This window comes from Heptranchias perlo, chromosome 12, assembly GCF_035084215.1.
Source record: "Heptranchias perlo isolate sHepPer1 chromosome 12, sHepPer1.hap1, whole genome shotgun sequence".
NCBI classification, from domain to species: domain Eukaryota; kingdom Metazoa; phylum Chordata; class Chondrichthyes; order Hexanchiformes; family Hexanchidae; genus Heptranchias; species Heptranchias perlo.
Genome location: NC_090336.1, coordinates 59869976 through 59887154, shown reverse-complemented (window position 1 = coordinate 59887154; position 17179 = coordinate 59869976). Strand labels below are relative to the sequence as shown.

The 17179-nt window shown below is 41.1% G+C and overlaps 2 protein-coding genes across 13 annotated transcripts in view; one reads left to right on the top strand and one right to left on the bottom strand.

Moving 5' to 3' along the window:
• Positions 1-17179, bottom strand: part of immp1l (inner mitochondrial membrane peptidase subunit 1) — a 172437-nt gene that overhangs the window by 18592 nt on the left and 136666 nt on the right. The gene's annotated exons all lie outside the window — the stretch shown is intronic.
• Positions 1-17179, top strand: part of dnajc24 (DnaJ (Hsp40) homolog, subfamily C, member 24) — a 59007-nt gene that overhangs the window by 19462 nt on the left and 22366 nt on the right. For 3 of the 4 annotated variants that reach the window (XM_067994198.1, XM_067994194.1, XM_067994195.1), the window contains exon 3: positions 7319-7457. In XM_067994198.1, coding sequence (XP_067850299.1) covers positions 7319-7457 — 139 coding nt within the window. Of the gene's footprint in view, positions 1-7318; positions 7458-10753; positions 10827-17179 lie in introns of all 4 variants that reach the window. The other variant, XM_067994196.1, reaches the window with a different exon arrangement.

Genomic DNA, 17179 nt, shown 5'->3' with positions numbered 1-17179 from the left:
TGTGACTTTTTCAATTGAGATAACTACTGGATGAGATATTACATTATTTTCATGTATATTTCACTGTTAATTTTAACAGTCTGTATGTTTCCAGTTCTGTTCAAACTTGTGGAACGAGCAAACCCAGCTTGAGATAGACAAAAATGTAGAACTGGACAAATGTGATTGAAATTCTCAACACAACAATATGAATAATCAAATTAAATGTGAGGACTCTATGCGTTTGACACCGTGCTTATATTTTTGTGTAGTTAACCCATAGCCTGCCAAACGTGGACTTGCAGGTTTGGCATGCTAGTGGATAATTTGTAGAATTTTGCAATGACAGACCCTATTCTTGGAGGGTATGCGGTACTTTTCAACTAGTATAAAGGTTCTGAATTTTAATGCCATTTATCATCAGAGTGGGGGGTTCTTGGGCATAATAATTTCTGAAACAAGATGTTCCAAAAACTACAGATTTTTAAAATATTCATTCTCGGGATGTGGGTGTCGCTGGCAAGGCCGGCAATTATTGCCCATCCTTAGTCACCCTGTGAAGGTGGTGGTGGGCCACCTTCTTGAACCGTTGCAGTCCATGTGTTGAAGGTTCCTCCTACATTGCTGTTACAGTTTCATACAACTGAGTAGCTTGCTAGGTCACTTCAGAGGGCAGTGAAGAGTCAGCCACAGTACTCGGTTGAAAGCCAATATTAACTTTTTTTGTGTGTCACATTTCTAGGAGCACGATAAGAAAGTGCTGAATGGGTCGCCAGAATCCAGCAAGGCTCTGTTACTATAACAGCATTTGAAAACTCCGATACTCCCCGAGAATGTTGTTTAGAATTTTAACTGTGCTTCGTGCTCCTCTGCGTAAAGCTTCTGGCTGGTGCAACTGACTGCCCTTCTAAGCTTAAACTCCCATTTAATGGGTAGGCAATTAAGTAATGGATTTTATACTTCAGAGAATGGAGTACAATTTCTAATAATGAATGAGAAAGTGTAGGTGTCTTTATCTCAACATAGTACCATTGGGAGAAGAGCACAGTACTCCTGGTGTCTTGGCCAACATTCCTCCCTCAACTAACACTGCCAAAATTTGGTTAACTGGTCAATTTTCTCATTTGCTGCGTGGAGCCTTGCTGTACACAAAATGGCTACATACATATCAGTGGCCTCATCGCAAAAGTAATTCTTTGGTTGTGAAGTGCCTCATTGTTACAGGTTGCTATATAAGTGCAATCTCTCACTCATTTATAAACAGATCGACGAATTGCACACATCCATTTGGATGTAGAAGGAAGCAGTTCAAGTAATTAACCTTTTTGCTTTTTTTAATGCTGCTTCTAATCTTGGACAGGTACAGTTACCTTGTGACCTTACAATAGTTTATTCTCTCAGCAGGCAACGCTGCTTGGGGAATACTGGGGCACTGCTGCAGTGTTATTAATTTGACAGAATGATCAATTAATGAAAGAAAAGCATGAAAGTGTTGACAGAACATTCTATCTAATTAGGGCCGGATGAACCAACGTGCCCACAGAGCAAAGTGTGGAGGGATGCTTGGGTGCAAATAACTGACCTCCACATTTCACAAAAACAAGTCCTATTTTTACACCATGTATTAACTCACTGTTTCAGAATGCCCTCATTATTGCATAGCTAATGAATATAATTTTACTTAATGTTCTTTTGAAAACCTTAACATCACCATTTCAGCAGTCATACAGTATGATAGGTTTTACTTGGTGCGCTTGCTAGTGGCTCATCACATATTATAAAAAGATAAAGCTGCTTTCAGATTACGCGAAACCTGTGCCATTGCGGCCCGCTCCGAAAGCTCGGGTCTCGCACGAAGGCGCATGCGAAACTGGTGAGACCAGAAAGACCACATTCTGGCAGTTTTACATTTGCAGCTGATTGCACCAAACTAGTGCTTCAGGAACTGGCTGTACTAGAGCAGCTCATATGCAATATAAAAGCAACTTTATTTAAAAAATTTGCAATCCCCAAGTAATTAATATTGTATCATCAACTATTTGAATTTAGTAATATTCAGGTGTGTTTTTTTCCCCCACTGCATCCATACATGTAGCCAATTTCCAATTGCAATCTGTGGTGCTCTTTGTCGCAGAGTACATTATTACATGTGATTCTTCAGCTGTCTCGAGATTAGTGAAAGTTCAGAATTAAGATACAGGTTTGCAGCAATTAAAATTTTAACTATGTAAACAGCCCTTTGCTGTAGCTCGAGATAAAATGCACTCTAGGTGATGATAACTAATATTTAATTTAAAAAGCTGTCCACATAACTTATCTGCATATAATACGGATTACTTGCAACATTTGCAACAGATCATTTAGTTCGCAGAGGGGTTTATTTGTAAGCCTTAGGTTGGGATGTGTTTTCCCCCCTTTCTGCTTTCCCCCCAATTGCTGACAGAATCATCAGCTGGGTATCATTGGAACTAAAGATAAGGGTGTTTGTGGAGTGAGGTGGAAATGGTGTAAGTTATGGATGAGAGGGTAGAGCAGGTGATAGTATGGGATAACTCTTGAAGAGTTGAGACTTGCCAAAATGTGCATAAATGACCTGGACTTGCAAATTCGAACCAATATCGAACTTTCCCAATGACACCAAATTGGTAGGGGGTGTATAGTAAATTGCAACAGATTGTGAAAGACTGCAAAAGGCTTAGGTTAGTACCATGGACAGGTAGGTGGCAGATGCAGTTCAACGTAGAAAAAAGTATAGAAATGCACTTTGGAAATAAGGAAAGGAAATGCACTTTAAATGGTAACATTTTAAATGGAGTAGAGTAGCAGAGGGACCTTGGTGTGCAGGTACACAGGTCATTAAAGGTGGCAGCAAAAGTAGATAGTCACTTTTTAAAAAAAAAGTAAACAGAATCTTTGGTTTTGCATCTAGAGTCATAGATTACAAAAGCAAGAAGGTAATGTTGAACTTGTACAAGACTTTGGGCCTTATTTTTGATGCCCCATTAGAGGAAGGTAATAAAAAGCAATAGAAAAGCTGCAGTATAGCCTAGGATAAAGATTACAGTTATGAAGAGGGCTTTTTCACTTAAACTAAGGCTAAGGTATGGCTTGATAGAGGTCTCCAGATTATGAAAGATGTGATAAGGGAAATAGTGTTGGATCGTTTCCACTGGTTGGCAAGGCAGCACCAAGAGGTTATAAATTTAAAATCACCACAAAGAGAATTAAAAGGGATATTAGGGCGGAAAAGTCCTGATGGTGGTTAGAATGTGGAATTCTCTGTCATGAACCATTGGTGAAATAGAGTCCATAAGTGCTTTTAAACGTGAATTAAATAGTTGCTTGAAAAAGAGGAATGTTAAAAGGTATGGGCATGAGCAAGGTAGTAGATATGGACTAGGTAGATCATGTGACAAAAACCATTGCCATTGACTCAGTGGGCCAAAAGGCCCAATTCTATGCTGTAACGTTCTAGGCTTGTGATTCTATATTGACCAAACAAGGTTGGCTCAAAAGCCCTCCAGCATTATTATCCCCATCAAGCAGGAGCCAGTAATGAAATCTTTGAAAGACCTGTAGCTCTGGGCAGGCAGTGTACATTGAGCCGAGAACAGTCCATGCTGTACAATGTTACAGATGTATGTGTTTATAGCTACCAAAGCCACCACAAGGAAGGTTCTGAAGCTAGTATCTGGGATCTAAATGGACCTCAACATGCATAAATTTCTCTGAATATAAGCACAATTGAAATAGGATCGGACAAACCATAATTATAATTCTCTCTCAAAGATGATGGCTCTTGCTGTGGTACGGGCTCCACAGGTGTTGGCAGCCCGCCATGTTACAATAGAGGAAAATCTAAAACTATAATTGTAAATTTAACCCTCAAGTGTCAGCTTGCTCAGTGGTAGCACTCACCTCTGAGTCAGAGGGCTATTTGACTAGATTATATGCTCAAAACCAGGGATTTGAGCATATAATCTAGGCTGACCATTAAGTGCAAAACTAAGGGAGTGTTGCATTGTCGGAGGTGCTATCATTTTGGATGCGACATTAAACTGAGGCCCTATCTACCTGTTCAGTTAGACATAAAAGACCCTGTGGTGCTATTCAAAGAAGAGCAAGAGAGTTTTCCTGGCCAATATTTATCCCTCTACCAACACAAAAAGACAAATTAACTGGTCATGAGCTTATTGCTGTTTGTGGGAACTTGCTGTGTGCAAATCAGCTGCTGTATTTGCCTACATAACAACTACAGTTCAAAATTAATTCATTGTTGATAAAGCACTTTGGGATGTCCTGAGACTCTATATTAGAAAATGCAAGTCTGTCCTTCCGTCTGTTGTGATGGGATGAAGGATGGATTGGCCAAATGGGAAGTTGGGAGATTTCCCGGATCCCCCTGTGAATGATTTCATAGCGCTGCATTATCGGCGCCCCTTTCCCGTAAGAATCCTGCGCCTTTTCATGGGAGCCATTGTGCTCCTGGATGGGGGCCTGTTCTGTGAGCCACATTGAGTTCTCATTAATGGTGCTGCACACACTCGGGTTCTGTTTTTTTTTACCATCTGTAATCAATGACCTGATCCATTTCTATAGAAGAAACCATTTTAACTATCAAGTGCTGCATTAGTGCCTTCAGAAATGATAAAGGACATCACAGCCAAGCCTGGCATTGTTCTCCCTCAGTGTGCACACTTTCTAACAGAAATCATTGGATAGCAACTGGCAATGGCATGAAGGCTAAAATTTTTCCCTTTCCCCAGCCCTTGGGCCAAAGGTAGTACCTCACCTGCTGCCCTGGCTGAGATCAGATAACTCAACAGGAGTTACAACAGCTTCAGGAACTCTCCGACACCAAGCCCACTAGGTCTTGCTGGCAATTCCGAGAGTGGGCGGAGCATCTGCAAATTTGAGTTAAAATGCAGTGGGGACAGGTATAAATTCATCGGAGCGCGACTTTGACCTTTTAATTAGGGGCGGGCACCTGACACGCAGCCACAAACAGGTCAAGGGTGGGAGTGGTGTGGGCGGGTGAAGTGGGGTTGGGGTTAAAATGGGTCCTTTAGGTTGGTTTTGGAGTGATGCTTGAATTGAACAACCAATCTTACTTGGTAAGCTGAGAAAATTGTGAGCTTCTTTTGAAGTCAGAATGGTAATTTGCCTGACTCCCTTTTCTAGATGCCTCTGTCTCTTTCTTCCCACCCCCCACTCTTCCCCCCCCCCCCCCCCCACTCTGCCAGTTGCCATAATCTGGTGCTCTGAAAGAGAGATTTGGGAAACACAATTTGGGGATGGTGTTTTCTTAGCGTTCCTTGTGCTCTGAGGTCAGTCGGCTTTCACTGTTGGTAAAACCTCAATGGTGCCGATTCGTTCTGTAGAGCATTGGATAATTTGGATCAACGTAATGACTAACTGCATTAAGATTAAGAATATGGCGATTCTATAAATCAGGTATAATATGGGCAATACACGTTATTCTAAAATTCTATTGCTAACTTGGGGTAATCGGCCCTTTCCCTATGTCGAGACAAATCGTTAGTGCTCACTACTAACAGAGACAGGGTCTACATAAGCATTATAAAGTAGAATAGTGCTCTGGAGGCATTGATGGAGTGCTTGGATACTTAAAATGGTTTTCTGTACAGAAAGGGATCATGTCATTGAATACAAAGCCTCTGTGAGTCTGCACTATACCATTAATGAGAAGTCTATGGTTCACAGAGCAAATCCTGTCACTATAGGGTTAAATGATACCATTATAGAGTTTTGGGTTTTTCCTTTTAATGTAACGTGAAAACCAAATCAAGTGCTAATTAGGACTGGCAGATGAAACTCCCATTGCTCATCTGAGGTTTCTTAAACTTGGGCAAAATGTGATTAAAGCATTTCATTATTGTAATGTGTGGGTGCTGTGATAAGACAGTTACCGTCCCTGACAGCTGAGATAGTAAAATTGCATAGAAAAAGGAATGTAATCATATAGTAAGTACTCAAAGGGGTTTGTTGAGTTCAAAGGTAACACTGTTCTTAAAAATCTTGACACTTGCGCTTTGTATTGTGAAACTCAGTCTGCACTTTTTAAGAATCAATATAATCCTGCTTACATGAAGTCTGTGTACTTAGTCTCACATACAGTGCTCAATACCTTTCAGTAAATTGAATCCTTACCTTGATCACAAAAGAAGTGTTTAGTGGATTACAGAAGCTTAAACGTTTACTAGCAGATGTGCTCTTGTTTTAATTAAATGTTACATAGGTACTTCCACAATATAAGAGGACAAAGAACCATGAGTTAAATGTCAAATGAGAGGTGCTTCCTGTTTGTAGCGAACCTTTTTTTTTATTATGTTTGAAAGCACTGAAATGCTCTACAGAGAAGAGAAAGTCAAGCACCATTTACGTTGTCTAATACTGCATTTTAAAGCATATAAAGTACAGCTGGTAATTAATTTAGTGGGATGTAGATAAGGAGACCACACTCTGTTTTAATTAGTGGTGTTCTCTCAAATGTAATACAGTATGTGAAGGGTTTTATCATTGTGGTGGAAAGATAGATTCTTCATATGGTTTAACCCTGCTAATGTCAGGCCCCATCAGGAGCTATAAGATGTGACATTAATAGGGTGAAAGACAAAATAGGCTGGACTTCTTATTTATTGCTATGTTATCAGGGTGGGCAATGTGAAATTAATTGTAAACTGACAGTTAAAGCATTTCCCAGTGTTGAATTTACACCCCAATATAGCAGAAGTGGGATTTCTTTATAACCACCTATTGCTTTTATAATTCTTTTCTGCATTATCTGTTAGATAAACAAAATGTACTCCTGCATTGGGTATAAATACTATCCAAATTGACTTAGTTGCTAACAATTACTAGTTGGAGTTGCATTTACCCATATTCACTGAGTGTTTAAGATATGGTGTTTTTATAATATTGTAAATTTTTCAATAGCCGTGCGTTTGATTTGTGCATCATGTTTTGTTTCTTTTTGCATTCGCACATCCCCTGCCCCCTTTTTTTGTTTCTCATTCTGCCTGTTCACAACATTGCTTGGTAAATTGTCCATAACGCCAGCAGCACCAACAGTAAATTATCCAGAAAATGCTGTCAGAGCAGGTTGTGACATCGATGTCTGTGACTCCTGTGGTTTAATTAACCTGGCTGCAGTCTCTGGAGCCCAATGGTCTTGACTCGTGTTCCCGACTACCTCACTTTCCGCTGCCCCCCTCCCCCTCCCCCCCGCAAACTAAATCTGAGCTATAATATTGATTTTATTTTTTCACTCTCAACTTTTTTTTCTCTTTTTTCCCCCCTCCCCCTTTCTGATTGGCAGTATCATCCGGACAAACAGAGTGGAGATGTGCCAGCGGGAGAACTTGAGGAGCGCGTACAGAGGTTCATCGAAGTTGATCAGGCGTGGAAAATACTGGGGAATGAAGAGACAAAGAGAGAGTATGACCTGCAGCGTCGTGGTAGGTTCTGCCGAGGAGCTTTGTGAAGGCAGCAGCTTTTTAAGTCATCAATTCAGTATCACTTAAATTAAAAGAGGCTTCTCAGAGTAGATAAAATCAATATATTATTTATGTGTAATTATGATGACTTGCTGGATACTTCTACTAAACCTGCTATATGTTTATTTTTATGCATACGTGTTTGTGTTCTCTCTTTTCACTAACTCCTAATTCAGTATATAACCTAATTTGCAATTACATAAATCCTTGTTACATTTTTGCATAATCTTGTAAATGAGATGGAATTCAACATAATCTATGGATAATGATGTTGAATAATACTGTTGTATTGAGAAAAAGGACAATTTTTTTTATTATTCAGGTTATTTTCTGGAATTTAGTAATTGTTGGCTATGAGGGAGCCTGGTTAAATCTAGATTCACTAAAGACGTTAACTAGCCATGCCCAGCATGCACTTCCTTGCTGCTTATTACAAAACCTCTTCTTAAAGCATAGGCAGACAGTTGTGAGCAAGAGGAGGGAAAATGTAGGTCAGGTCTGTCACAGATGGGCTGCCATTACATGAAGTGATGGCTCGTCTTCTCTTCTGGCCCCAGGACAGGGGACCCTCAGACTTCCATTATAGCCTTCAATAAATGTATATCTACCCTACACAGCTAATGGGGGAGGAGGTGGAGAGGAAAGTCAATAGTAGTGTATTGCCTGTGGGGAAAACACTCTGACACACTCTAATCCAAAATTGACATGTAGGCACCGCCACTTTTCAATGTGTCTGATGAAGGCACGCTGCATCTACATCCAGTTATTGACTCCTCTTATTCTGGGATGGCATAGCATCAAACCGTTCTCTATTGCAATGATTTTTAGGCCCCTGCTGTTAAGGTCATCAGTTCAATTCCCCCCCCCCCCCCCCACCCCACCACCACCACCAAAGGAAATTCATTTCTTTTCTTTCACTGTACTTGATTTCAATGTTTTTTTTTAAATGGAGATTTCCAGAATATTGTCATCAATCTTGCTGCTAATTTTACATGTTATCAAGAGTTATATGTGAACTTGCACTCTATTTAAAAGAGTGGTTTATTAATAAATCTGTTTGTAAAACAAGTCTGCAAGTACCAAAGAATTTAGAAATGCTTTTCCTTAGGAAACTTCGGACTAGAAGTTATTAATGTATTTGGTTTTATCTTTTAAGATTATTTTAGCTCCCTCGCTCCCACCCCAAAGTTTGGAGGTATTAAATTGAACAAAGCGCCTTTTTGACATGGCTTGGCCCAGCTGAGAACTTCCCGAGTTAAAGCTTGAGGTCAGATTCTGAGGCCTTCATTCAAACCTATGGCTGGACACCAATCAGATCACCCCGTGAAATTATTTTATTTTTACGTCAAGTGAAACTCTTTAATATAAAACTCACTCTGTTGATGTGCCAATACCTCCCTTCCCCAAATTCATGCTACCCACTCGACCTGTACCATTAATGAAGTTCCTTTTGATTTGCCTGTTAAGATCGAAAACCTGATACTTTAAGCTAGTGGTTCTGTGCAGCTACTAATGGCATAAACAGTTACATTTTATTGAAAATTGAAAATCATTCATTTGACTGCTTGATGGCGCGTGTGATTTTTTAAAAAAAATTAAATGCTTTTTTTAAAAAAACAGATCAAATATGCACCTTTAGTGTATTCCTTAATCCAACTTCCATTGTTTCAGGGGAATATGCCTTAAAACACCTGAATATAAACAAGCTGTTACTTAAGTGCTTCCATGCGATTTGAGAGCAAGCAACGCCCATGCCCTTTTTCTTCGCGTGATTGTCTCTTTTAAGGCTGTGCAGATATCGTACTGTTACTTTAAGTCATAAAAGACGAGCTTGTTACTGTAAAATATGTGTAGAATCTCGTTCTTATCTGTCCAGAATACTGGAATCCTTGGCTGCTGAAACTGTTTATCTGATTGATTATTAACAAATGATTGCCAGCGTGACTATGAAGTTGTTGTAAAGATAGGGACAACATGTAACATTACTGTGGCCTGTTAATAGTCTCACAGGAACAGTGTCTCATATTACTACCTGGCACTTCTAAAACAGGAATGGGTCCATTTATCATTAAATAAGGTCAATTAAGTTGCAACAAAGATAACACAAAAAATAGATGGGAATTTTGCTGACTTCATTGGTTCACTTAAACCGGTTTGCAGTCTTTCAAAAAATAACGGTCAGTATCTCTGTTGTTTCCACGGTGGTGACTTCCTAGCAGCAGAGAAAGCCATGCTTTTCCTGAGAGTGAATGTAGCTGTCTCCCTTTTTTGGGGAAGGATGTGAAGCTTGTACAACAATGTCCTGATCAGAGTGGTTTTATCTACTCTGCTTTCACACTAGGAAGGGCTAGCCGGGAATGCTGTCCACTCTCCACTCACTTGTTCGTTTTTGGCATTTGAGCCAGTGACTGCTGTCGTTAGATCCTTGCCCGCCATCTGTCATTGGTTGAGAATTAAGAATACCATCCAAACTCTATGCATGTGCCAGTGATGTCTTGCTTCTGGGCCCCCCATGAATCCATTCTCGATATTGTTGGTTCATTCCAGTTAAAAGATAGACTGGGATGGAAGAACAGTAGCCCATGTAGAAAGATCTTTTCCATAGCCGTGCCTGAGTTGAGTTAGTATGAAACTGGAAGATTTACGCACAGGTAAAATGACAATGTTATTGCAAAACATTGTGATCTGCGCGTAGCAGGCAGCTTTACAGTCTAAGTGCAAACAGATGGTAAATATCTTTACAAGCATATCTGACTGGGGCATGCTAAGTACTTGTCTGATACTACTACAACATAAAATCCTTGAAAACAAAAGTAGTCTATAGGTTGTGTGTCTGACAGTTTTGCTGGCAATGGAGGAGCGATATTGGCATCTTGCTTCACTTATGACCATTTCACCTAAAAAAAATACTGAGTTCCAATTTGAGGAAATGTATTCTGTTCCTTTTACTTTTCAAACCATCTTAACCCCCTCCTTCCAAACTAGTGGTTATGGGGAGTCTGATTTCTGTCGGAACCAAGATGTTGACAGCAATAGATGATTGTAGGTCTTTATCACAAAATTCTCTTCCAATCATATAAGAAACATCTATTCATAAATGTCAGAGGCCGATATGTGGCCAGGTTGCTCACGAACGTATGCCTTTCAAGAAAAGTCATTTATTTTGGGGAATTTTCTTTCCTCATGCCTGTCAGCAGCCATAATATTTAACCTCTGGCTTGTTGATGAAGAGTTCTACATTGTATTTTCACACACAGATGGAGATCGGACACAGCTATGGGTTTATGCTTTCCAGGGACGTGGGTTTTATAGAAATGTTTATAATGTAAGGTAAGTATGTTTTAAAACTCATAAAGTGCTTATAAATCTGATCACAAAGTATTGGTATTTCATTATTGTATGTCTTTCTTAAAAATTGGACAGTGCATTAAAGCTTGAGAATTATTTAAGATGTTTATGGGTAACCCTCAATAGTGCAGCTGGGAGAACATGTGCACTTCTGGAATTGTGAATGTCTCAGCAAGAGGCACAGTAAAGCATTATTGAGCCAAGCCTCTAATAGTTATTTAATGTTATTCTCCAGTCTAAAAGGATCTCAATAGATCTTGCTTTTAATCCCCTTCAATTGCAGCCCCATAAACCTTAATGATGAGCCTTACAGTGTTTTCTCTGATCTGACAGTTGAGACAATGGAGCTGCACAATTGCCCCACCTCTCTTTGTCAGATCAAACCCAGCAGGACAAGAGGTCACAGAGGCTTGTCCTTTTTGGCTATTCCAGGACTCTCTTAACAGCTTTCATCGGCTGTCGCATGAGAACCCGGCGGTTTGGTGCTATCTTTATTAGGACCCACAGCTTTAAGAATGACTCAGAGTAAAGAAAGCAAGTTTTCATTATAGATTTACACCCCCTATACTATAATGTGATTAAAAGGGCCAACCAATCCCTGTACAGTTGCAAAGGCATTCTAACAGGTGATGAGTTATATAAATGCAAAAAATGAAACAACTAGTTGCAGTACAGATAACCTAATTCTTTATATGTAGATTGGAATGAGCTGTCTTTTTTTATTCTGCGTTAATAGAACTGCATAACCACTTGTTCAGTTTCACTATTTTTTCTTGGGGCTATGTGTATATATTTTTCCTCCCTCATTGTATTACGTCAATCCTTATTCTGAACTTTCATTTGCACCCCATTGCCAAGTACCACCTCTCTGACTGCGGGGGTGGGCAAGGGCCAGCTCTTGGGCGATTTGCCAATGTTTTTCTTGAGCTTGCTGCTAAGGATTCGCATGAGAGTGACTTGAGCTAACTTTTTTTTTGTCAATCTCCACACCATTGCGATATTCCCCTGACTGCACAGTTGAGATCAGGAGCTTGTAATTTGGAGAATTACAGAAGAAAAGCACCATTCTGCCATTCCATGGCATCACATGACTGCCTATTACTTAGGGTCAGAAAGGGAATCACGTTGGATGGAATGATATGGTCACTGTATCATTGGTTTAGTGTAACTTATGAAAAGGGGAATGTTGCACTATTGGTAAGAGCGCACCTGTTTGGTTTTATTTGAGTTCAGTTTAGTAAGTTCTTTCTTGGATTCCAGTGCTTGTGTAACCAGTGGGAATGCTGGAATGGTTAGGCCAAGGAAATTTGGTTGTTGTGGGTCTGCTCCAGCTTGTTTAGGGCTCAGTGTTTGCTCCCTCTTTACAGCATGAGTGTCTAACCTGCAGCCCTGGCAATTGGCCCTCGAAGTCCAGATATCTCGGTCCGGTTTGCGTTTATTTCTTATTTGCTAGCTTATCCTGTTTGAATTTTGTAAGCCTGGAGGTTTGGCTAGTGCTATTGCCTCACTGGTGGTTAAATCTTAAATTGGAGCACACACATCCGTTAGATTACCATTTTGAGAAATTCACAATTAATGGGGACACTCATTTAAAGTTTATACGTGGTCTGTGAGGCTCCTTGGTACACACCTAAGGGGCCTGCGAAGTGAAAAGTTTGAACACTCCTACTAAAGTGTTCACTGGGCAGATGTATCTGTTTTAATTTTTGTCAAGTATTGTCAATTTGTATTAGTTTTTCCTTTTTTAAAAAGTTTTGAAAATGAAAAATAATGACTGCTGTCCCACGATAGCTTAGTCAAACCAATACTACCTGATCAACTACACGTATCCCCTACTGAAAGTTCTATAATGGATAAAGATGGTTTCTAAACACATTCTTTTAAAGTCACGTCTTAATGCTCACCATAAACATTACATTCAGTTTCTCTCCTATATCACCTCGTGTCATCTCCAAGCTCCTCTTCTCCATGAGACCCAGTTCCTGCTCCCTGGATCCCATTCCCACTAAATTGCTGACTACCCATCTTCCATAACTAATCCCCATGCTACCTGACATTGTAAATAATTCCCTCATTTCAGGTATTGTTCCTCCCCTTTTGAAAACTGCCATCTTTACCTCCCTTACCTCTTTCCCCCCACCCCCCTGCCCTCGCCTCAAAGAAACCACCATGACACTTCTCTCCTTGCAAACTACTGTCCTATCTCCAACCTTCCTTTCCTCTCCAAAGTCCTTAAATGTGTTGTCACGTTCCAAATTCATGCCCATCTTTCATGCAGCGCCATGTTTGAATCTCTCCAATCAGGTTCACACCCTGTCGTGGAAACGATGCTAATCAAAGTCACAAATGGCATCCTATGTGACCGTGGAGCACTATCCCTCCTCGTCCTTCTCAACATCTGCAGCCATTGACACGGTCAACCACACCATCCTCCTTCAACGTTTCTCCTCCATTGTCCAACTCGGTGAGACTGTCCTTGCTTGGTTACACTCTTATTTATCCAATCGTAGCCAATGCATCTCCAGAAATGGTTTCTGTTCCTGCCTCTGCACAGTTATCTTTGGAATCTTCCAAATATCTATCCTTGGCTCCTTCCTCTCTCTCATCTACATGTATCATCCAAAGACATGGAGTCGGGTTCCACATGTACACTGACGACACCCAGCTCTACCTCTCCACCACCTCTCTCGACCCCTGCACTGCCTCTGTATTATCAGACTGTCTGTCTGACATCCAGTCCTGGATGAGCCACAGTTTCTTCCAGTTAAACATTGAGAAGACTAAAACCATTGTCTTCAGCTCCTGTCACAAATTCCATATCCTTGCCACCGATTCCATCCTCCTCCACGGCCATTGTCTCAGGTTGAGTTCTATTTGATCCCAAGCTGAGCTTCCGACCTTATGTCCTGTCCATCACAAAGACCTCCTATTTCCACTTCCATAGTATTGCCTGCCTCAGCCCATCTGCTACTGAAACCCTAATCCATGCCTTTGTCACCTCCAGCCTTGATTATTCCAAAGCTCTCCTGGCAGGCCTCACATCTCCCCTCTCCACCCCAATAAACTTCAGCTCATCGAAAACTCTGCTGTCTATATCCTATCCCCTATCCCGGGCCAAGTCCTGCTCACCCACCACCCCTGTGCTCGCTGACCTACATGGGCTCCCAATCCCTGAAAGCCTCCAAATTAAAATTCTCGTCCTTGTGTTTTTATCCTTCAAGGCCTCACACTTCCCCAACCCTACAACCTTCCAAGAACTCTGTATTCCTCCTGCCATGGCCTCTTATGCAACCCCCACTGACTTCGCTGTGCCTTCTGCTGCCTGCTGCACATGCTGTGGACTTCCCTCCCTAAACTCCTCAGTCTCTCCACCTCTTTCCTCCTTATGGATAATTTTCAGTTAAAGTACACTGATGTTGTTACCATTGCACATACAACTTAAAGCGTGTAAATAATTCAAGCCGGTTGCTGAGGTAAATATGCAATGAATCTGTTTAAATGTAAACTGTCTCATTGAAACTAATGAGATGAAATCACACTATGTACTGACTACATTCATATCAAATTCTGGTTATTGTAAATGAGTTGTTAACCTGTTTTAAAATAAATTGGTTAATTGTGTTAAACTGATAGACAAAGGCATTTCATACAGATATGTTAATGCGTTGTTACCAATATTGCGCAGCACGGCACAGAAACAGGCCATTCGGCCCAATTGGTCCATGCTGGTGTTCATGCTCCACACGAGCCTCCTCCCACCCCTCTTCATCCAACCCTATCATCATATCCTTCTATTCCTTTCTCCCTCATGTGTTTATCGAGCTTCCCCATATTCTCCCCTTAAGCTATTCGCCTCAACTACTCCTTGTGGTAGTGAGTTCCACATTCTAACCACTTTCTGGGTAAAGAAGTTTCTTCTGAATTGCCTATTGGAATTATTAGTGACTATCTTATATTTATGGCCCCTAGTTCTGGTCTCCCCCACAAGTGGAAACATCTTCGCTACGTCTACCTTAGCAAACCCTTTCATAATCTTAAAGACCTCGATCAGGTCACCCCTCAGCCTTCTCTTTTCTAGAGAAAACAGCCCCAGCCTTTTCAATCTTTCCTGATAGGTATAACGGCTCAGTTTTGGTATCATACTTGTAAATCTCTTTTGCACCTTCTCCAGTGCCTCTACATCCTTTTTAGAATATAAAGACCAGAACTGTGCACAGTACTCTTTAAAATTTACATTTCACAGTACAGATTTCACATGCCACTGAGAAGTATATAAAAGTGCGGGAATTCAGTTACACCAGTAGCAGTGTGTTTGCTATTGAGGTTTTTTGTTCTACCTGAAACTGATCAGATGGATGGTTCAGTGATGTAAGACATTTGTGTGCCAGTGCACTGGGTCACAAACCTGGTAAGATGTGAGTTTGCAAACAGAATGCCCCACATACTGGGCTCAATTTTAAAATTGAGCCGGGAAGGGGGCGAGGGGGTCAATTTGAGGTCGGGAAACCCATTAGTACGGGTTTCCCGGATGTCCTTATGATTTTGATGTAAGGACGTCTTTTATATTTTTTTGTCGGTTTCCCGTCTGACTGACTGGCTGATTGACAGGCTGGGCTCAGTCGGATGGGAGACCAGGCAGGGAGAGGACGTCATCAAGTAAGTCTTTGTTTGCATGGGTGAGCAAGGGGGATGGGTGGCATGGGTTGGCATAGGTGGGCAGGGGATCGCGAGTCATGGGATGGGATCAGGCGTCAGTCACGGGGAGGTAGGGGATTGGGGGTCTTCCTGGGGGTCCACGATAGTTGAGGGGGATGATCAGGGTCGGGGTCGGAGGATTGGGATCGGGGGTCGGTGCAGGTAGGCTTGTTGGGCGGGGGGGAAGCACTCCTGCTCCTCCAGGCCCACAAGCTGTGCCTATGTAGACACCTGCCTATTAGTCTCGGGCCTTCTCGCCTCCTTTCGCGAGGCGTGAAACAGAAGGCCCAGGAATCTCGGCCCCCCGGGGTTGAAATCGTAAATTAGTGAAAAATGGAGGCCTGAAGCCTCCTTGGAACGTTTTAAGGCCAACCCACCTCTTGGGAGCTGGTTGGTCACCCCCCTCCCTATGAAAACCAGAAATAGGCGGGTTGGGGGTGGGTCTGAAATGGGGGCAATTTTCAATGCCCCCCCCCCCCAACCCACCTGTTTTTTACTTTTAAAATTGAGCCCACTGAGTCCCTAATGTTGGAGGAAATCCATGTTTGACCTGAACTAGTGCATAGTCTGGACGAGAAATTTAAAGCAACCGCAGCATGTTTGAAACTTGGAACGTCTTGAAAAGAAGTAGCAATGAAATGTGAGAGACGGAGGAGGGTGCGAGGACAGTATAATTTTATTTAAGATTGTCACACTATTCTCCGGTACAGTACAGGCTCAGTGTCCTCCGTCACTCAGCCAGGCATCACTGATGCAACTATAAAAATACTGGGACAACAAAGATGTTGCACCAATGAGGGAAAAATGAAAGGAGTGCAATTTTTTTTAAAAATCATTCGTTTTGTCTATTCTCAAAAATAAGTGAGATGAGGTAAGAATGAGACTGTAAACATATCAAATTTCACTCGATATTTACCTTTGCCACTTTTGCTGCATTATTGAATAAAATCCAAAGAAGCCATAGTATGTACCCCCCCCCTCCATTACCTATTAATGCTGCAATAAATTGATTTACCTTTGCAAAAAGAAAAATGAAATAAAATTGAAAAACCTGAAATGATATGATTTTAAAAGGTTACCAGAAGAGATCGAGAATGCTGTCATATGCAGCATGCAAATTGTGCTGACATTGATTCAGTCTGCTAATAACTGGCTCAGTGATCAGGAGAATTATCTTTCTAGAATCTGTACTGGCGTCCAATGTAAACACTATGCACATCAACAGTCCTCCATCAAGAAATGCTTCTCTAGCAGATCATTTTATAAATACAAGTTGGCTGGAATCATTTAAGTTTAAAATAGTGTCTGCTAAATCCACATGACATTGCAGTTCAAGGTAACAAATTCAAAATCACTCTGTAACTTTCATGGTAGTTATAGTTAAGGCCAAGAATGCCATGCTGTAATTTTATAAGACTTTATTGTAGAATAAAAAGAATAGCAATAACAACAACAACAAATTGCATTTATATAGTGCCTTTAACGTAGTAAAATGTCCCAAGGCGCTTCACAGAAGCGTTATCAAACAATATTTGACACCAAGCCACAAAAAAAGATATTAGGACAGGTGACCACTTGGTCAATGAAGTAGGTTTTAAGTTGCGTCTTAAAGGGGGAGAGAGAGGCAGAGAGGTTTAGGG